Consider the following 21,873-nt stretch of genomic DNA (forward strand, 5'->3'; position numbering starts at 1 on the left):
GAGAATGTAACTGTTTTTTTAATGTAGATTTTGGTTTTTTTATCCGTTGTTTTTGTTCTTGCTTTCACATGAGGATTGCTAAGCTTTGTGTAGAGGGGTTTGGTGTTACAAGGAGGTGGAGTGTGTTGTGATGAACTCAGCATGAAGGATACGGGACTAATTGGCTGTGTTCTCACTTCAAGAAACAAAAATGTTTGCAGCTACTCTTCAGCTGCTCTATTTTGGAAATTATTTGGTTTACCAGTCTTAATATTCTTTATTAAGTGAGGCTTGTGGTCCCCAGTGATGAACTTCATGAACCTACTTCATGAACCTACAGGCTGAATATATCTTGCTGTTATCATTAAATTCTTTTGCTATGTAGAGTTAGATTTGGATAAAATTCTCCTTTATAAGCCTCTTTCTTCTGTTAAGCTTCTTGAATATCAGTGTTCAGCTTGGCTGTGAGGTTTTAGTTGCAGAACAGAATTTCCTCTGAAGAGTAAAGCACTTCAGGAAGGATGTTTTGGCAACAAAGAGAGCAAGCTCTGTTTTGGGGTGGGATGCTTGGCTTGTGGCCTGAAACTCTAAATTTGAAGTAAACAGGGAAAAAGCGAGGGGGTGATAAATGCCTGAGACTGAGAGCATGGTGCTCCGTAACTGACTTGTACCTTCTTTGCATTCTATGTTGCTTTTTTTTGCAGGCAACCTAAAACTATAAGCTTTGAATTTCTTTCTGCAGCTCAGTAGACATTCATCTTTTCCATATCACACTTAGCTGAATTTTGACCCTTGGAACAGTCAGGAAAAGCTGTGTCCTGTTGTGTTTTTAGTGCATCCATTAGATTTTGAAGACTGAAAACTGCTTGGGACCTAACGGTTCAGATCTGTTTAAGAATGGCCGGGTTGTGAGTTGTTAATGAGTACATTTCTGTACTGGTGTCGCGTGTACCTATGCCTTGCAGCATTTCGGCATTCCGTTTTGTACTGTGCAGGGCTGGGGTATGGTTCTGTGTTATATCTGATCTAAAGTATCCATGGTGAGAAAAGAGAAAGTGAAGTTGCAATGATAAGATAGGTGTCCTGGCAGCCTCACACAGCTGATAAAGAGGGGCCAGAAGGAGGTGTCCAAAGACAGCCTCCTATGAGAAGCAATCTGAAAAATCTATTTGAAAATGATAGGAAGCTACTGTGTGTGGCTCCAGTTTTGGTCCTGTTAAAACAAAGCAGGATGAGGAAAGCCAAAGAGGTTTGATCCTAGAGGTCTCCTTTAGGAGCAAAGTGACTTAAGTCAGCTGTCTTGGAGCACCGTACATTCAATGCTAGCAGCCTGATTGAAATGTTACAGTGATGTTATACATAAATAACTCTTAACACTTCAATAGATGCAATTCTATTTGCAAACCGAGATATTTTTTGTTGTATCTCCCCAATCGCATATGATTCAAACTCTTCATGAAGTTAATTTTGTAGATCAAGTGTACTGTAAGCTCACCTGCTTTTTGAATTTTCTCTTACACAGCTGAACACAGACTGGAACAAATATGATGACAGGTTAATGAAAGCAGCTGAAAGGGGTGATGTGGAAAAAGTTTCATCAATCCTTGCCAAAAAAGGAGTCAGTCCTGCTAAACTGGATGTGGAAGGGAGATCTGCGTAAGTAACTTCCAGTACACCAATAGTGGTTTTTGGGAAGCTACTGAAACTTAATTCCTAAATCTTGCTGCTGCTCTTTCTTAATGGATAAATCTATGAAATACACCATGGTAGATTGTAGCCTCATCTAAAGTAGAATGCCGTATAGCTAGAATGTCACATTCTCATGAACAATCTTCATTTCAAATTGAAGGTCAGTATTTAAATACTTGGTCTTTCTAGATTTGAATGTTAGAGAGAGATGGGAAGCATATTGTTTTTTCACCTGGTTCACTAATTCAAGGTGAATAATGACTACTTCTCCACAAAGTCATCTTGTTCCTTAAAGTGGAATCTGCAGAACTCTTATCCAGCTTTGGGCAGCATCCAAACCTCTTTTATACTGTATAATGCATTTGGTGTACAGCTATTTGCTTGGACTGTCCTCGTTAATATTACCTTTTTTGTCTATGAAACAGTTGTGCTTAAGCAAGATTATGTTCTACTTTTAGATTCCATGTTGTAGCGTCAAAGGGAAACCTGGATTGCTTGAACACCATCCTTGTTCATGGAGTTGATATCACAGCTACTGATGCCGCAGGTAGGCTTCTTTAAATGTCCAAGTGCAACTTGTACAAATTGTCTGCTTGTTTTTTTATTTTGGAGTGGGTTTAAGTTAAGCTGTAGGGATAGATGTTTGTTTTTAATGTGGATTTCCCTGTCATTTGCAAAAATATTTATTATCTGTGTTTTGCTGAACTTGGAGGAAATCAGTCATGGCCAGTCCTGCACATTGTGGCTGCCCTTTCCCTGGAGGGGTTCAAGGCCAGGTTGGATGAGGCTTGGAGCAGCCTGATCCAGTGGGAGGTGTCCCTGTCCATGGCAGGGGGTTGGAACTAGGTGGACGTTAAGGTTCCTTCCAACTCAAGCTATTCCATGATTCTATTCTATGATTCTATGAAATCAAAGTGACATGGCAGGTAAATTGGAAGCCATTGTATCAAAACTGCTGTGGGTATTCATCTGAACATGTGTGTTTTGACGTTTCATACATCAAACGTGTAGGAAGTAATGAAGCCTATGGAATTATGGAGGAGGCGGAAGAACATGCTGTTGCTCTAGTGAAGTACAAATTAATTTGTTATATGATTAGAAATGGACTTTGATAAACAGCCTAGGAGTGTTGAGTTTGTGTGGTATTTCCGAATGGGACGTTCAAACCAGATCCTGGATCCGTGTTGGTGTCTCTTTCTAGGTAGAAATGCATTGCACCTAGCTGCAAAATATGGACATCCTCTATGTTTGCAGAAGCTGTTACAGGTACTGAAAATTGCAACTTGTCCATTGGTATGATTTTTATTCTTGAGAATAAAAAAAGATGCTCTTAATATGATTCCAAATTAAGATTTGCCACTCATCTCTCTCTTTTATTTTTTAACAATTCATTATTTCTTAAAAATAAGACAATCATGGGTAAACATTTTCATGTTAATTTACCTCCAGACATTTTGATATGTGTTTAGAACACTGAAGTGTACGTACCTCACGTAGCGCTCTTTCATATATGTTGTATTTATGAACTACAAACTTACATTGTTTTTCTAAATCACTTTATTGCTTTAATTCAAACCTTGAAATGTCTCATGTTTTCTAAGTGCGATCTGAATCCTAATGGATGACTAGGGTTCCTTATTTTAACAGTACAATTGTCCAACGGAAAATGTGGATCTTCAAGGAAGAACTGCTCTTCATGATGCAGGTAAAAGGTTTGCTTTTCTGGTAACTATAGGCTGAAATCTAAATTTAATTAATGGATGAATTTTCAGATGGGCCGAATTCTTCTCTTTAATTCTGGGAACTTTAGTGTTATGACGTTAATCCTTAACAACAAGCTTATTAACAGACTTAGCAAAGATTTTAGGCCTGGAAGTGTCTCCTGAAGCCCATGACTTGTCTGGTCAGATATTAAGCAAGTATTGCAAGCTGTGTTTTAGAGCAGTGACGTTAGGTTAAGATACCTTTACTCTGGATTGTCTGCATGCTCATTGTGCCACGCAGTGTCTTGAACAGGAGAGTTAGCATTTTCATATGCTTTAGAGATTGTTATGCGAGAACAAAGCCATAGAGCCTTGTCATCCTTTAACTTAGTTGCATGAATTTTTGTGAAGCAAATAGCTCTGAGGAGGAGTTTGGGGTTTTGGCAAAGCTGCTTTCAGCAGTGAAATTTGTTCTTTGTTTTTCCTCTTGAAAGCTATGTCAGACTGTTCCGCTAGTATACAATTGCTGTGTGACCATGGGGCCTCGGTGAATTCAAAAGATGGAGTAAGTAGCTGCTTACAGCTCTTTCCTGTACAAACCCTGTTGGAGTTCTTGTGCTTTCTTTGCTTTCTCTCCCTCTCCTTACTACTTCTCCCCTTCCTCTCGTCAGGACGGGAGGACACCGCTGGTGCTGGCCACTCAGATGTGTCGTCCCACAGTCTGTCAGCATCTGATAGACAGAGGAGCGGATGTTAATGCCAGGGACAAACAAAACAGGTAGCGCATGCAGAGTGGTGTCAGAATGCCTGCTGACATTTAAAGGGTGGAAAGCTGTCCTTTGGCTTTCAGGCTACAGAACAAATATGCTAAATTCACTGGAACAGTACCTGGGATTTAGTTCAGAATTAGATTGTGCCAGTTCAACAATGTGGATAAGCATGGCCTTTCCTACTGCTTTTTATTGTGTCTAAAATACATATAGGCTTGTTACTGCCAAGCACTTGTCCCAGCTTTGTCTAAACTTTCTAATGTTTGTCTTGTCTATTGGTGTTTGTACCTAAAGTGAGAAAGCCAGGAATAACACAAATCTTCAAAAGACTGGGTGGCTCTCAAAGGCAGTAAACTTATGCTGGGTTTCATGGGAGTACTTGTATTATAGTGGTTTTGTTTGCTCTTTAACAAATATTTAAAGATTGACTAAATGACCTTTTAAAGCAGTTTGCAGTCTTGTCAGAGGAAAGATCCCTTGACTCAAGTTTCCATGATTGGACACAAGTGCATGATAGATTGTTTCTGTAAGTTATTGCTCCATTAAAGTGTGTGATCTGAGTCTCTGAATGCAGTGTTTCTCCCCACCCTCAGGACTGCCTTAATGTTAGGCTGTGAATACGGCTGCAAGGATGCGGTAGAAGTTTTGCTCAGAAATGGTGCGGATGTTAGTTTGACCGATGGTCTTGGTCATGACTGTGCTTACTATGCCAGAATTGGGGACAATATTGACATTTTGGCTTTGATAAAAGCTGCCGTTGAGGATTCCAGCAAAGGTATGAAGAATATGGCCATAGAAGTTTCTTTCACTTGAATTTTGTCTCTTCCCACTGCTGTCTTCAGTAACTGTTTTTTGGAGGACAGCTGTAGTCCTTTGAACAAAAAGGTGACAAACTGCCTGTCTGGGAGGGGGCAAAGAAGACTTTTGGGTTACGTTTTTAGTAAAGCTTTTAAGGTTAGTGCAGGCTTTGTCTTGAGGCATTAAAATTGCATAACCTGGCATTGCAATATTGATCATAGGGGTTGTTTAGCCTTATTTGTAGAAAATCTTTATATTTTTGAATGTTTCCATATTTGATTTACTGGGGTTGGTGATGAATGTACTTCTTGAAATGTCTTCCCAATACTGAAACTTGATAGAATTAGCTGAGTGTTGTGAAGGAGTCTGAATGAAACACATTTTCTAACTTCCTGTCTTTGTGATGCTTTTTCAGCAAGAGATACCATGAAGAGAGGGCAGCTTGAACAGAAGGTAAGGCTGCTTGTGCTGAGTATCTCCTAAAGACCTCTGAGGACATGAGAGGACACGTGGTGTTAGTGAAGTTTCATTGTTTTGGACCATTATGCCCTTCAGCTCTTACAGTAAAGGGCCCTGGAAGATGGGAGGTGTTCCAGACTGGTCTGCGGCCAGTAAACGTTCTGCAGTCTAGAGCTGGAAGCAAGCTATCACTGAGCAAGGTTTTGTGTCACTATAGCATCATCAAAAGTTCATTTTTCTGCAATGATGTCCCCAACATAAGATGAGGATACCTGATGTTTTAAAAACGAGTCAGGGCACGTAGGGAATAAAGCTGAATTGCCTTTAACTGACGTAACAAGGTTTTCCCCTTTGTATTCAAATATTCAGTACGTATCACAGAAAGATTAGAGAGCTGTGGTATGAATCTTACTGTCTTTGCTGTGAAGTAAATAGCCTTGGTAGCTGCCCTATAGTGGCAATTCATGATTATATTATCTTCCCTAAGCTACTGATGAATGTGTAGCACTTTTTTTCCAACCTCAGTGCCTCATTTGACAGTGAACAATGTAATAATTAGGAAATATTTCAAGATGTTGTAATTTCAAGATTTATATTACTAAGTAAGTGCCTGATGCTGCTCGACAGGCCTGTTACTTAAAGATTGATGCTATGTGTGTGTGCCACAGGTCAAACAACTTTTACATGCTCATTTTGAGCACACTGGCTTCTTGCCACTTCTTTATACTGGCATGCTGCTTTTCAGCTCTGAGACATGATTGTGAGGTCTCTTAAATCTGTTCAGAGAGGCTTTGGAGAGACTCATAGTACAAGAGTAATGTCGTAGTTGTATGGAACTGGAAAAGATAAAATGTAAGCTGTTTACTTCTGACTGCCTGGAAGTGGTATATGGGTTGAGAGAATCAGAGAATCATGGAATGATTTTGGCTGTAAGAGACATTAAAGCCCATCTAGGTCCACCCCCTTGCTATAGGCTGGACACCTACCACTGGATCAGGTTGCTCAAAGCCCCGTCCAACCTGGCCTTGAACACCTTCAGGGATGGAGCAGCTGCAACTTCTCTGGGCAACCTGGGCCAGGGCCTCCCTACCCTCATAGTGAGGAATTTCTTCCTAATGTCTGATCTAAATCTTCCCCTTCCAATTTAAATCCATTCTCCCTCGTCCCATCGCTACATGTCCTTGTAAAAAGTCGAGAGGGTGATTAAGATTGTGCTATGTTGCAAAACTAGGTCTGAATTTTTTGAATCCTTGACTTTATGTGTAGCTTGGAAGATTCCTTCTGTAATCAGATCACGTGTCTCTTTCTATCTGAAAAATATTCCATGATGTGCATATTCAGGATTGGAGCTTTGACAAGCATCCCATTAACTCTCTGGGTGGGATTGAGTGAGCTCTTACTGAGAAGCAATTTTTCCAAATGTGAATGTTTGGAGTACTGTCCCCCTGTGGGAGCTGAAATGGAGGCTGAGCACAGCCCGATGTCCCTAGAAACGGATGTCTCGGAGCACACTAGGGATACAAAATTGACGCTTTATTGTTGTGCTGACAGATTACCAATATGTCACAGAAGTGGAGTCGGCTGCACGCACAGGAGGAGGTGAATGTCAAGCTGTATCAGAAGGAACATAACGCTCAGGTAAGAGAGAAGGGCTTCTGACTTGAATATTCTCGTATGCATAATGAACCAGACATATGGAAGGCAATATGTGCTTGTAAAGTAAGCATTAGCCATTAAGGAAGGTCGTATATATTGCCGTTTACTTAAAACTTAATTGCACGACTGTGTAATGTGGCAGTTATGCAGATGAGTTGTAAACTTTACACAAACAAAGATTTTTTCTTAATAAATAGCTGCAAGTCTTGCCTTGTCTTTGCTTTTGCTATCCGTTGACCTTCTGTGTATGTTTGCCTGCAGTGAAGCTACAGGGTCACAAAACAGGAAGGTTTATTTTTTAACGTTCTCAAGTGATGTGTATTTGTTACTAAAAATAACCTGTCATAATTGTTCTACTAGCAGCATTAAATCTTTTCATTTCATTGCTATGTCATTGCAGTTTTCAGAAAGGTAACAACGTTTTAGGCTATGGAGAATAAAACCGCTGAGAAATGGAGGCTTGCATTCTGGAATGTTTTGTAATTAAAGGATAAAGCCCTCTAAATGCATCTTCTTGGCTTTGAGCTGAAGTAGTTAGGCGGTTAAGGTGGCAATTATCAGGCAGGAGTTAAACAGTCTTCATTGTTTCCATGTGAGCACTGGGCAGATGGATGGTGCAAAGACCTATCATGTTCACGTGCTGGATTTATTGTATGTTACAAGGGTGATTGTTGTGGCTGCAGGAACAGTTGGCGTATTTAAAGGTCGCTGTGCTTCATGCAGTGGTTGGGTTTCAGGTAATGCTTTAACATTAGTTATTTTTACTTGTTAACAGACAGAAGATAAGCAGCCTCTTGAGCGCTCCTAGCATAGAATGTAATCTTACTCTGCCCTTACTTTCAAACCGATTTGTTCACTTAAACAAGAATGAGCATCTAGAACTGAGAAGCTTGAAGGCTCTGGAGACTGAGATCATGTAGACCTTCAGAATGAAACAGAGCTGGAGTAAGGCCACAAAATCATTAGGGAACTTGTTAAACAAGACTTGGTGTCTTTAGTGGCTGTTAAAAGTGTTGATTCAGGTTCTTTATTTTTCCCAGCGTGTGTCATGTGGTATTTTTTGTTTAGTTTTAATTTTTAATTTTTAAGGAATTGGAGTTAGAAAATCAAGATTTGAAAGATCGAATGAGAGAAGTGCAGGAGGAGCAGAGGATGCTGCTGGATAGAATCAGTGGGCTGCAGCTGCAGTTGAATGAGGTAAAGCTGGTATTGGAATAACCTGACTTGGAAGCTGTGATAACCACCTGATACTGACAGTGGAGGCTGGTGGAAGGAGAAAGGAAAGGATGTATAATTAGGATGTGGACCTCACTGCTTTGATGTGAATTATTTCTGTATATGTCACTCTCTCCTGCTGCAAAAGCTGTTGGTCTCATCTCCTTACATTTTGAATGTGATTACATGTTACAACATCATTCACCAATACTCATAAATTTGAGCAATAACATTTATGGCTACACTTTCCCACATAACATGAACCATGAGGTGTTCTGGTATGTTGTAATGTGGAGAATAAGCTTCATCTGCACAGTGAAATGTAGATGTGTTGTGTCATTATTTTATTGTAGCCACTGGTTATTTCCCAGCTGTTATTGCCTTCAATTGACAAAAATGAAAGCAAGGGTTTTCAATAGGGAATTTCTCACCCAAATCTGAAGCCTTGTTTTTCAAATAAGTTCCCTCTTTACAGTTCTAGATATGACCAGTAAAACTGAGAAAGAAAATAAGAACAGTTTGGTTTTTTTCGTTGTGGAGGCTCATGTTTGTTCCATCACTGTATTTTTTTGCAGGAAGAATTTTTAAAAATGGTATACAGCATCTGCTAAAAGTAGCAAATGTATGGAAAGAATACTCATTTTTGGCTTGTCTGAACATCTCTGAAGTGTTGCCTTTATAAAACAAACCAACCAACCCCACAAACTCCTTAATACCCACTTTCCAAAACCAGCAAACTTCTGTTAAAAACCTCCACTCTTCTGCTTTAGTTGGGTGTGAATTGGGTAATTGAAAAGAGATTCCAGTTTCCTAGTATGCATGTCAAGAAACGTTGCTGTGTCAGACATCCTTAGCTACTGTTTATCTTTATTTCTTTTGCCAGAGATTAGATGTTGAGAGAAGGGGAATAGTCAGAAGCAGGGTTAGAAAGCAGGGTAACCTTGTCAGCTGATGAACTGTTTATGAGCCCCTTGAACGGTATTGAAAAAATGATTTGTGGGGGGGATTTTTTGTTATTTTTGCAGGAGCAAATGTTTGCAGATGATCTTGAAAATGAGGTACGGTATCACCTTAAAGTGTAATAGAACTGTGAAATAGGGGAAGCAATTATTGCATTTAAGTAATGGTATTTAAAACTAGAGAAAAGAAAATCTATCTGTAAATGCAAAATGATTGATATGTCTATTGATATGTACTCAATTTGCTAAGCATTTGTCTTACTACGATTTATTTATAACCCCTATGCCAGGTTTAAAGCAGACTTATTAAATATCTCTTTGGTGACTTTCAGCAATGCAAGACTAATAAATTGGCCAATAATAAATTATGTTGGCTTGTATTCCCTTAACTCATTCTCCGAGTCTCCTCTTGTAGAGGAGCAGTATTGTAGAAGAACTTCAGAATCAAGAATCTGGGGATCCTTTCAGTGCTAATCTTGGTTGAAGTTCACCCTAGGATTTTGGAAAGTTGCCTGAGATCTTGTAAATCTGGTCATTGTCATGACCTGGGCTATTGGGTGCTCTTTCTCTTTCAGAAAGATGAGTTGAAGAAAATCCTAACTACCAAGGAAAAACAGCAGGAAGAAAGCCTGAGAACTATTGAAGCTCTCAAAGCCAAGCTCAAATATTATGAAGTATGTTACTTGGTCTGAAATGTTATCTAGCAACTGATATTTACAGTAGTAAATACTTGAGCAATTTGACAATATTGAAAGCCTTAAATGATTATCTCATTGCCAAAGCTGTCCCTGTCCTTTAATCCCTCATTTAACAAAGAGTAAAAATTTGAAATGAAATTTCAACTTTAGCTTTATGTTTCTTACTGTTTGCTTTCAGGTTGACTTTGTGGGATCTGGAAGTAACTTTGGTAACAGTAAGTATATATAGTTCTTAAAACTTGTCCTGTGTGATGCAGTGTTTGAAGGATTTAAAAGATGATTAGATGAGGTGTGCAGAGCTTGGTAGTGGAAAGGTAGAGTTGGACTTGATCTCAAATGGCTTTTCCAACCAAACGATTCTGTGACTAGTCTTGTGAAATGTGTGTTTTAACTCTGCTACATCTTATCACATGGAAAATAAGCTCAGCAAGATCTCCTAACTGACTCTTCCCCTTTGTTATTCATATCTTAACGCTTTTGACAAGAAAACTGTGGTCATCGGGAAAGCTTGAATGTAGGCAGGTTTGACAGTGACTTTAAACACAAGACTTCAGGTCGCACTACTATTAGATACGATTCCATTTCCAGAAACTTAAGTTTTCTGTGTCCAGCTTGGTTACAGGCCTGTCTTGCACTCAGGTAACTTAAAATGTTAATTAATCTTTCCTGAGGTGTCATGAAAGCTGTTTGCTCTCAGAAGAGATCAGTTATTTGGAGTTTAAGGGCATGCTTTTCCCTGATGTGCCCATGTGCAGGCATGCAGCTTGCTCAGGGCAACTTTCAGGACTGTTTGTAGAACTACACCAAGCTTGGCATAATAGGTCTATATTTTCCTGAGGAGGAGTTTGTCCGGACTTCCTAGGTGACTTAATTAAGGCAGAGTTGTTTTAATACCCAGTACTCAAACACCAACCTGCCGCCTAGTGCAGTCCAAATGAACCCAACAAAATTAGGAAGGAAGGTCATAGTTCTTGTGATTATGAGTTACTGTTCTTAGACTAAATGCTTTTTCCTTTGCAAATCTAGGAAAAGAAGACCTATTACTTAAACAAGGTCAAATGTTTGCTGCGGAATCACAGGTAATACATATTTTGCCACTTTAGAGAACATTAAGGTAGTTATGCTTGGGTAAGCTGAATATACTTATAAACGTGCATGTTTTAAACATCACTTCTAAATGAAGCGTTTTCACTAGTAGTTGCTCTGCCTTGTTTATTTTTGACTGCTGGTGCCCTCTAGAGTTACGTATGTGACATGGCTTTGTGCTACAGAATGGATGCTGAATGGTCTGTAATGAGTGTTCCTAAAACTGAATCAGCAGTCAGTGTAAAGTACAATTAGTTTTTAATTCCATTTTTTTTTTCTACTTTGAATTCAGCTAAAATCCAGAAGACTTTATTTTCCTGCCAGCTATACAACAATTTCCTGCCAGCTTTGTTTTCTCAGAGCTTGCTGCCTTTTAAAGCCCTAACTTTGTTATATACAAGGTTCATCAGACCCTTACAGTGAGTCATATAGGATAGGGAGTGGTCCTAACTAACAGACTACTTAAACCCCAATATTTCAGCTGTAATGCTTCCAGAAGTGAGTAAGACTAGACATAAATCTGTACATTCTATGCTTTCCTGCCAAATTTTGCTGATAGGTGTGTGTTGTATGTTCTGCTGGTAGCAGAGAAGAATCCAGTTTATTCTGCAATGTTTTACATTAGGTTTTCCAAATGGACTGAGGATTTTTTTTTATTTTTAGTTGAAGTTTATAAATGAGTTGATGTGTGAGTGGGCATGAAAAACCAGTTAATGAAGAACCTGAGCTATGTCCAAAGCAGGAATTAAGTGGTTTTAAGTTAGTCATGTCTGGAAGCCATGATAACTTCTGCTCCTTGGAATGTGAGAGAGATCATTGGAGCATGCCTGCGGCATGTCATACCCATGTAGCTGGCGGGGAGGTAAAGGTTGGCCTCCTTCCAGGAGGGCAAAACATTTTTGGATATATCCTTTACTAGACAGCAAGTTAAATGACACTCTTCCTCAGCCTTTTCACAGAAAAGGTTCTGTTAACCATGACAGTGTTCAGATTCCTGTTCTGATTCCTTTTGAAATTATTTTCACATGCTTGAGGGATGGGGGAAATCTGTTAATAAAGTTCTTATAGGCAGACAAGTGATTTAAATAAGAATAACAAGGGAAAATGAAATGAATACACTATACTCGCACTTTGTCAGGAAGGTCTGATGATTGAGAAATAATAACATAGAGCTATATTCAAGATTTTTACTGTTAAAATCTGCAATACAAGTGTTCTGTAACATAGGCAAGAATAGATCAGTGTTTTTCTGAGAAAACACATAAATTTTATGCTCATATCAGCATATGGTTCAGACGGTTATGTATGTGACAGCTCCTATGTATATGAATTATCAAACTTGTAAACATGTTCCCATTTTTGTGCTGATTTATCTTCAGTCTAGGTCTATGCTGAGACCCCTGGAGCTCTCTGTGCCAAACCAGTCTTCCAGTTCAGAGAAGGAAGCTTTAAAGAAAGAACTTGACAGCATGAGGGCCAGCTATGGTGCAGCAAAAGAAGAAATCAGCAAATTGCAGAGAGAACTGTCTCACAAGGTATCCGAATGCAAAGCTTTGGCATCAGAGTGTGAAAGAACCAAGGCAGAATCTGATGGACAGATAAAACAACTGGAAGATGCTTTAAAAGATGTGCAGAAAAGAATGTTTGACTCTGAAGGCAAAGTTAAGCAAATGCAGACCCACTTTCTTGCTCTGAAAGATCACCTGACTAGTGAAGCTGCTTCGGGAAACAGCAAACTAACAGAGGAGCTGAAGGATCAGTTGAAAGAAATGAAAGCAAAGTATGAAGGAGCCTCTGCTGAAGTGGGAAAACTAAGGAACCAGATGAAGCAGAATGAGTTGCTGGTGGCGGAATTCAAGAGAGATGAAGGAAGGCTAGTAGAGGAAAATAAAAGTTTGCAGAAGGAACTTGTTAAGTTGGAGATGGAGCGAGATAAAAGGGGGAGAAATGTCACAGAGTTAGAAGGGCAGCTCAAAGAAACAGCAGCGAAGTTAGCCCACTGTGTGACTTCAGAGAGATTTGAAAGCATGAAGAGTTTGTTATCAAACGAAGTGAACGAGAAAGCCAGAAAGTTAGCAGAGATGGAAGGAGAGCATGAAAAACTGCAGGCAGAGATTCGGCTTTTAAAGAGGGAATGTGAGAGTCAGAAAGCCAAACTTGCTCAGCACGTAAAGCCAGAAGAGCATGAACAGATGAGGAGTGGGTTTGAGAAAAAGAATGAGGAATTTGGGAAGATGATTTCTGAATTGTCGCAGAAGAACGAGACTCTGCAGAATGAGCTCGAGAGATTGCAGATTGATAACAAGATGCTTAAGCAGCAAATCCAAGTGCTGAAAACTGAAATTAAAAGCCAGAATGTGCCTTTAAAAATTCATGAAGAATTGAAGAAAACAAATGATCTGACTGTGGGTGACCTGACCAAAAAGCTTTTTGAAATAACGAAGAAGTACAATGAAAGCAAAGCAGAAGCGGAAGAGTTGCTGGCAGAGAAGAACAACTTAAGTGAGAAGATCAGCCACTTCCAAGCTGTGTACCTGTCTCCAGAGCAACATGAAAAAGAAGTGGAAGCTTTAAAATCTAATGGTATTGAACTTGAAAAGCAGCTTGTTGAGCTTCAGAAAAAATACGATGATGAACAGGCAAAAGTGTGCAAACTTGTCTCTGAAAATGCAGACATAAAAGAGACTCTCAGGGATCAGTATGTGCTGGCTACGACACATGAGGAAGTTAAAACAGCCTTGACTAACACACTAGAAAAGACTAATGGGGAGCTGTCGGATCTGAAGAAGAAAACTGAAGAGATAAAGCAAGAATTCATGAGGGTAAATGAAGAAAATGGAACTCTGAAAAATAAGGTGAAGCTCTTACAGAATCAAATACAAACTGAGTACATAAGCTTAAAAGAGCATGAAACTACAGTGACTACTTTAAGTAAAAGCTTGGAGGAACTTCAGGAGGACAATGCTGTGATTATGGCTGAATATAAGAGGGGTCAAGAGGAAATTTTACAGTTGCATGCAGAAATGCAAGCCCAAAAGAAGGAACTTGACACAATTCAAGAATGCATTAAATCAAAATATGCTCCAGTTGCCTCGCTGCAAGACAGAGAGCAAAGCTTTGAAGCCACAGTGCAGGAGTTAAAAGCGCAGTTGCAGGAACAGGTGCAGAAATGCAGAGAAAGTGAGGAGGAAACCAAGAAGTGTAAAGAAGAAAATGAAAAGCTGAAAAATGGCATTTTGTCTATCCAAAACGATTTGCAGCAGAACTACATCCTAGCTGAGAAGTCCCGGGAAGTGGAAAAAATGTTTGCATGCAAAATGGAGGAGTTGAACAAGCAGCTGCGAGAATTGCTGCAGAAATACACGGGTGCAAAAGAAGAGGAAGGTGAGCTGGAAGAGAGTAGCCAGCAGCCCATAGCTGTGCAGGCGCAGCAGCTTTCGGCAGAGCAGATTGAAGCCTTGAAGAAGGCTCTTGGTCACACCATTGAGGATCTGAAGGAAGCCCTCAGAAGTAAGAATGAATGTTATGACAGAGAGACCCTAAAAGTGGGAGAACTACAGCAAGAATTGTCAGGTTTAAAAAAGTCTTCAGTGCCTTTGGTAGAGTATACGCAAATGAAGGAAAGGCTAGAACAAGAAATTGTAGCCATCAAAAACAGTTTGAGAGGCAAGGAAGATGAAAACAAAGTTAAAAATGAGGAAATCTTGAAGCTGCAGGCTGAGATTCAGTGTACTCGGCAAGCTTTAACAGACCTGGAGAGCAAAGAAGTGATTGACATGCTGGAATACAAATCCATGAAGAGTACTCTGGAGGCCCAGATTAACAGCATAGCCGAGAACTTGTCCGATATGAATAAAAAGTACGAGGAAGCCTGCAAGGAGGCTTTGCAAGCTAAAAAGAGTGAGCTTTCTTTAAAGGATGAGAAGGAGTTGCTTCAGTTACGGAGCTGCAGTATTGAGCAAGAAATTAAAGACCAGAAAGAAAGGTGTGATAAATCATTGACAACAATTATTGACTTGCAGAAGAGAATACAGGAATCTGCAAAGCAGGTGGAAGCCAAAGATAACAAGGTAGGATGTCAGGTAGTTCCTTACTGCTAAACTAAAAATGCAGGAGCATCAACTAATATTGATATACAGCTCCTGAAGTATTAGGGCACAACTGTGTACTGAGCTGGGTACCCAGGACTGGCCTAAATCTGCTAAGATGAAGTTCTGGGTTTGTTAGCATTGTACTAAGTTTTTCTAATTCCTTGTATGCTTCAGGCATGTCATGTTGTTTTTTGTCCTCTTTTAAAACGTCCAAGCTGGGTTTTAGTCTTCTGAGGTAAAAGTTGATTCTTCTGTTGGAGCTGAATTTGATTTGTTCAGCATCTCTGGCTCACCTTGTGATGGCTCATTGTTCTCTTTAGAAATCATCCTGGTGCACCTTTAGTATATAGGTCATTCATGGTGCTGACTGACCTCCAGGGTCTATACCTTACAGATTTCAGTGCTAGGATGTGAACATTAGAGACTTTGTGAAGTCTCTAAGCCAGTGTCATGGCAAGCTGGGACAAAAACCCTTCGATGCTTGATGTCCTTCAGCAGTCTTGAAAGGATGTTAAAGAATATTCAGTTCTTGGTAAGTGGCACATCCTTAAATGAGGTTTTTGTGTGCTTTTTTAAAGATAACGGAGCTGCTTAATGATGTTGAGCGGTTAAAACAAGCTCTGAATGGCTTGTCTCAGCTGACATATACCACCGGGATTCCCTCGAAGAGGCAGAACCAGCAGGTTGAGGTGCTCCAGAATCAAGTGAAAACACTGCAACAGCAGCTAGCTGTAAGTAGTCATGCGAGGTATTGTCTGAATCGTGGTAGCATTGCTTATGGTTTCTGGTATAAACAAGGCAATGTGTATGTGACCGGGGGAGCGTGGGGACTGACTGTAGGCTTAGACTTCGGAACTAGAGTATTCATTGCCCCCACCCGCTGGTGCCGACTGCTTGCTTCTCTAAAAATCTGCTTCCTTCTGCACATCAAAGTTGCAGCGTTGGGGAACTTGTCCAGCTTAAAAGGATGCAATTCAGAGAGAATTTGTGTTTGAGATATGCTTCTATATTTCATGCCAAGGCTGTTTCTGTATCCACGTTCCATGTTAATATTTCTTTGCAAAAAACCACTAGCTGTGTATTTTCTCACTTTGAGAGAAAGTGACGTGGTCCATTCTTACGGTGTTTGACTTCGTATTCCTTTGTCTGCAGACATTGCAGAGTGCATTGCTTATTAAGTACTAACAGTAAAGGGGAATACTTTATGGTAAGTGCTATGACTTTGTGCACAGACACATTTGTGGCCCCTGTGACTTCAATAAAGCTCATAATTAAAGCTGCATATGTGAGCAAAGCTAGTTATTTGTAAATCTGTGCAGAGTAGGCTACATCTTTAATAGCATTTGCAAACTTGACCCTTATAAGGCAAAGCGCTCTTAACTTGGATGGTTTTAAACAAATAGCTAATGCTGTTGGTGAGAGAAGTTTTTAATCTCAGCACCTGGGCTGACACACTAAATCAGCCTGGCTCTGATAGCCCTTTGGCAAAATTGCTTTGCTACAAGTAAGCAATAAAAAAAACCCTGAAGCAGTGACTTTTTTGTTGATTAATGGAGGGGATACAGCTAACTTCTTTAACCTTGAAATTCTGCTTTGGCTAGTCTGTAAATGCGCAAGACCAAGCCCAGCAAGTTGGAAAAAGGCAAAGGTAGGTGTTAAAAATTTAATGACTTCACCTCCTCTTCCTGTCTTTTTATAGGATGCTAAAAGGCAGCATCAAGAAGTAGTTTCAGTTTATCGGACGCATCTTCTTAGTGCTGTACAGGTATGACAGTCCCAAATTCGCATTGTTTTATTCTGTCATCTCAGTGTAGAGATTCTTGAGACATGTTTTTAACTGCTGTACTGGAAGACCTCAAATAAGCTTGAAACCAGCATCAAGTGCCTGTTTTCATGTTGACAGTTTTTGTTTAGCTATTTAGTTTTAAAGCAAACACGTACCACAGCTGCAGTCTTATGGTGCCCTCTTCTTATTATGCTTAGACAACTGGCAATTAAGTATAATAATAACCTGCTTTGAAGGGTGACAGTGTCTGCTGGTGTGAGCATGTTAGTTCTGCATCATCCCAGGTAATGCTGGAGAGAAATCGAGTAGGAGTTGGAAACTTAATGCAGATTTATCCAGTAGCTCTTGCTGAACAAAGAGCTCATCAGCTAATTTGAGTCTTATGACTTCAGATACTCCAGCATTTGAAAGAGGGGCCATTGCTCCAGCAGCAGGTGGTGGAGTCTGGTGGATAGGAATGGTAATTTTCTCCCACATCATAGTTTCTTAAAGGAAACTGCTGTGTCAGAGGCAGACCCTTCTTTCTCCCGTAAGTAAAAATAGCAGGATTCCTAAAGCTTTTCAGAATTCCCCAGAGTGTTGAAAACACTGCAGTGAGTTAAGACTGTTGGGTAGTTTGGAGGAATCTCCTAATGTTAGCGATGGATGGTTGGCACTTAATGGGATTTTTCTTATAACAAAGTGTTTGCTTGCTCTAGGGCCACATGGATGAAGATGTCCAAGCTGCTTTACTACAGATCATTCGAATGAGACAGGGACTGGTTTGCTGATGTGCTTAGTGCCATTGCTCTTGAAGGCTGCTGCATCCTGTGTGCTGCATCACGATTGCTGTGATTATGGTAGTGATAACCTTCATGAGATTTATATAATTATGATGGTATAGCTGCAATTAGAACCTCCAAATATGAAACAAATTATGAAGCTGAAGTATTTTCTTATTGTAAAACACTAAAATAGGGCTATGAAGTCTCAGATCTGACACTTCCTTCATTAGATTAATAAAAGATGTAGAACATCTTTTAACATTAATATATGAGCTAACTGTCAAAATGATGACATGGTAGGTAAATTATTTTGATGTCTGATTGACCACTTATTAATAAGTAAGGCCTATACCCAGAAACTCCAGTTTATCCTACAACTTGGACTCTCATGGTATGGTTAAGAATAAACTATGGTCAAATGAGCTTGTCTGAGTATTGTAGCTGTATATCTCCTTTAATGATTAAGAGAAAGTGGCTATGTTGTCATGTAAGCTGTTCAAGATATACTATGACGTGCTTAAGTCAGCCACAGAGGTAGAAGGAAGGTATTCAGGTATGTGTTGTAACTTGGCTGGCCAAGTTACAGCCTTTATATTTAAATAGAAGCTTAAGATGTAGTGCCTTTGCTTTTTACAAGACTTAAAAATCAGATTTTCCATCAAAACAGTAACTTTTGTTTGCCTCCCCTTCCCGCCTCCCCCAAGATTTCTCATAGATGCTTTAATATTGATTACTGTAGGGCTCACACAGTAGGACTGGAGTGGTTTGTGGAGCAGCACTTTGGTCTAAATGCAATAGTCCTCCTGTATAATTTCACTCTTCACTGCGCCTAATGTAGGTGTGGGCTGAGCAGCTCATTAAGCTGTGCACTACATAATTCACATATTGGATTTTCAGACACTATCCCATGGAAGTTTAAGATATCTTCCTCTTGACTGTAAATTCTGTACTATAACCTTATTTATGGGGAAAGATGCAAATAGTAAGGGTTAATGAAATGAGAACTTTTATTTGCTTGGAATCTACCTGTTAAGTGAGACAGGGCTTAATTTTAAACTGAAGGATGGTGTTCCCATAAGTAAGATTCATGAATGAAAACGTGAAATTAGGGACTGTTCCAAGGAAGTGATTGAACAATGAGACTGATAACATATGCGGCAAACAGAGCAAGTGGTGTCAGTAGCTGTGTTAACTTCTGTCTGCTCAGTTGAAAGCACGTGCTCACAACTAGCAAGTCAGAATCTGGCATCTCGATGCAGAAAAGACAAACTTCCTCTTCCATGTTACTGAAAAAACAAGGACTTAAGTCAGAGTGCAGAAGTGTCTGCTTAATGTCAGTTGGGCTTCCCAACGAGCTGTACCTCACAGTCTTGGGTTGCATATTTTTAGTACTGTTAAGTCCTTTATTGTCCCTTTTTGGGCAGAGTTTTGTAGAATTGAATTGCCCCATAGAGGAGAGGATACAGATATAGTGGTGAATGTGCGGGGCGGGTTTTGCTATAGAAATACCCTTACTATATTTACTGAATAAGTCTGTAGCTAAACAGATCTACTGCTGCTTTCCTTTAATTTCTTAGAGGACTATTACAGAAAACATCTCAGAACATACGTTACTTTTTAGCCAAATTCTCTTATGATTACATTACTTGAAACTCTTACTAGAGAGCGTTTGTTTTGATATACTAACTGAGGTATTTTGATATTGTATGTTCCCTTGTTGAGAGAGCTCTATGTACGTTTTTCTAAATTTCTTCCTTATTTCATTATCAATAAAATGTTTTCTTCTTTTTTTTTTATTGTAGTGGTCAATTCTGTAAAAGGTAAAGAAATTGTAAATGGTTTGGCAAAATAATCTGGGTAGTGAAGCATATGAACTCGTTTGAATGAGAGAAAGCTGGGGTTGTTCAGGCTAGAGAAGACAAGGCTCCAGGGAGACCTTTAGAGCACCTTCCAGTATGAAAAGAGGCTCCAGGAAGACTGGGGAGGTACTTTTTACAATTGCATGTAGTGATAGGACGAGGGGGTATGCCTTTAAATTGGAAGGGGGAAGGTTTAGAATAGTTATTAGGAAGAAATTTTCACCATGAGGTTGGAAAGGCACTGGCCCAGGTCATGACAGAAGTTATGGCTGCTGCCTCCCTGGAAGTGTTCAAGGCCAGGCTGGATGGGGCTTCAAGGTCCCCTCCAGTCCAAACCATTCCATGATTCTGTGATACTTTTTTTTTGTTTTGTTTTGAGTAGCTGACTTGGAAACATCTCTGAATCCTGGAAAGTTTAGAGATTACTGCTATTTTTTAAAATCTAATGCTTGTATTGCTCTGCCAACTCAGAAAATTAACTTTTAATGGCAAAAACATACATGTAATTCAGTCACAGCTATTAGATCAGATGGATTTTACATTAAGTGAAAAAGATATTGAGCATTTAAGGGCCATTAAATTGTGAAGCTTTTTATGGTTGGACTCGTAGCCTTCAAGCCAGCACTCTGCTGTGAAGAATATTTATTTTTACATTTGCAAAGTGTGCAAGATGATGAAAAGGGAATACATTTTAGAGGAAAACAGGACATGAAAATGTGATGTTTTTCCACTTAGTGAACAGCTAGTTTTATTTCATAACAATTAGCTTTACACTTCATTAAATGCCGGGGGTTTTGCTTATGTGTTCTTATGATACAGTGGAGAAGACTTTAAAAATACTCAGTAGGGCATCGAGTTCTCTAATCTAATTGGGATATTCCAAAGCAAGATGGGATTTGTTTAGAGGGTCCTCATGTCTTGAGGGTCATGGGTAGTGTAAGAGTCATTTTGGGTGCTGGTGTCTTGCCTGGCCACACTATTTGCTGACACAAATGATGAGTACAGGACAAATAAGGCTGTAGTGTGTGAACTGGTCACAACAGACTTTGCCGATTGTCTTCAGGCAGCTCTGGGGCTCAGTGGGTGGGATTACTCGTGCCTTTGCTTTAAAACAACTGTCTATGAACACTGTGGCTATGAAAAAGAATGATGATGTGGCCATCCTGGTGTATTCTGATTTGCAAATTCCTCTGGAAGCAGTAGTGAAGGTTTTCTTGAGAAAGCAAGGATGGGGGAGGTGAAGTAGATGATCAATGAGCAGCTCAGTAGGGAAAAAGTCAGAACAGAAGCTTGAGGATAGGGAAGAGTGCTAGTTGTGGGATACCAGAATTGAAACCCTCTCAGAAGATGGGTACCAGAATAAAAGCCCTCCCAGAATATGAAAATGGCTCGAGCTTCACGGAAACGGTCAAAGCCGGTTTGTTTTGGTGTGTGTGCATACAGGAGGCCAAGGACTTAAAAGGAGTACTTGCTGCAAGCGAGAATAATGGAGAGGTTCTTAAAAGAAATGGGTTGAGAAATACCTATTAAGTATTTATAGACCTGACTTGAAATGATGAAACTGGAATGTGTTCCAGCCGGTGAGCTGTTACAGGAATACGTTGGGAATGGTGGAATGGGTGGTGAGGTGTGATATTAAAGCTATCAGTGCGTGGCCTAAAATCAGAGTGAGCATTGTCCTCTAGGCTTGAAAGCTCCAGCAAGGAGAGTGCTGTCTGGGGGTGGACACCTGCAAGCTGCATCACGCTTTGAAAAGTTTTAATTTTAGCTCAAGAATGAACTAAAAGGCAGTGGCCTTTTCTGCTCCAGCTGCTGTGTGATGACAACCAAGGTGAGCCTGTGAAGATGCTGACTTCTGTTGGTAGTGATTGGGTTAGGAGATCTCGAGAGACCTACCAAGCTGTGTTTAAGAAGTTGGCAGCCTGCATCTCTCTGAGCAGGACAGTCTAGGCTTGTCTGGTGAGAAGATGCAACACTGCTACTGGGGTGATAAAGCTGGAGAAACAGGGGGATTCCCAGCCGAGTTTTAGTCCATAACACATGTAGAAATACGTCTTTGATTTCTTTCAGTAAGACAGGGAAGTATGTATACTTTTGCCTTTTTGTTTCAAATCTGAAGTGAAAATTACTCCAGGATGCCTGCTTCTGCTCGGAGAAGGATGAAGTGATGTGTGCATGAGCATTTTTATGCTTTGAGCAACCTGATCCAGTGGGAGATGTCCCTGCCCCATGGCAGGGTGTTGGAACTGGATGGGCTTTGAGGTCCCTTCCTACCCGAACTATTCTATGATAAAGAAGGAGCTGCTTTCTGGTCTGAATTCCCCTACAGAAACCAGGTGCCTAGAACAACAATTATTTGCT

At 40.0% G+C, this 21,873-nt stretch overlaps 1 protein-coding gene across 5 annotated transcripts in view; it reads left to right on the plus strand.

The window, feature by feature from the left end:
- Positions 1-19,444, plus strand: part of UACA (uveal autoantigen with coiled-coil domains and ankyrin repeats) — a 32,828-nt gene extending 13,384 nt beyond the window's left edge. For 2 of the 5 annotated variants that reach the window (XM_069866581.1, XM_069866582.1), the window contains exons 2-19: positions 1,502-1,635; positions 2,127-2,215; positions 2,870-2,934; positions 3,316-3,373; positions 3,866-3,936; positions 4,043-4,149; positions 4,735-4,916; positions 5,355-5,392; positions 6,950-7,036; positions 8,144-8,251; positions 9,295-9,327; positions 9,804-9,902; positions 10,105-10,141; positions 10,953-11,005; positions 12,392-15,082; positions 15,682-15,834; positions 16,803-16,868; positions 17,588-19,444. In XM_069866581.1, coding sequence (XP_069722682.1) covers positions 1,502-1,635; positions 2,127-2,215; positions 2,870-2,934; positions 3,316-3,373; positions 3,866-3,936; positions 4,043-4,149; positions 4,735-4,916; positions 5,355-5,392; positions 6,950-7,036; positions 8,144-8,251; positions 9,295-9,327; positions 9,804-9,902; positions 10,105-10,141; positions 10,953-11,005; positions 12,392-15,082; positions 15,682-15,834; positions 16,803-16,868; positions 17,588-17,659 — 4,143 coding nt within the window. In that variant the 3' untranslated portion in view covers positions 17,660-19,444. The remainder of the gene's footprint in view (positions 1-1,501; positions 1,636-2,126; positions 2,216-2,869; positions 2,935-3,315; positions 3,374-3,865; positions 3,937-4,042; positions 4,150-4,734; positions 4,917-5,354; positions 5,393-6,949; positions 7,037-8,143; positions 8,252-9,294; positions 9,328-9,803; positions 9,903-10,104; positions 10,142-10,952; positions 11,006-12,391; positions 15,083-15,681; positions 15,835-16,802; positions 16,869-17,587) is intronic. The other 3 variants (XM_069866583.1, XM_069866584.1, XM_069866585.1) reach the window with 3 other exon arrangements.
- The last annotated feature ends 2,429 nt before the right edge of the window (positions 19,445-21,873 follow it).

The sequence above is a fragment of the Phaenicophaeus curvirostris genome, chromosome 12, assembly GCF_032191515.1.
Source record: "Phaenicophaeus curvirostris isolate KB17595 chromosome 12, BPBGC_Pcur_1.0, whole genome shotgun sequence".
NCBI lineage: Eukaryota > Metazoa > Chordata > Aves > Cuculiformes > Cuculidae > Phaenicophaeus > Phaenicophaeus curvirostris.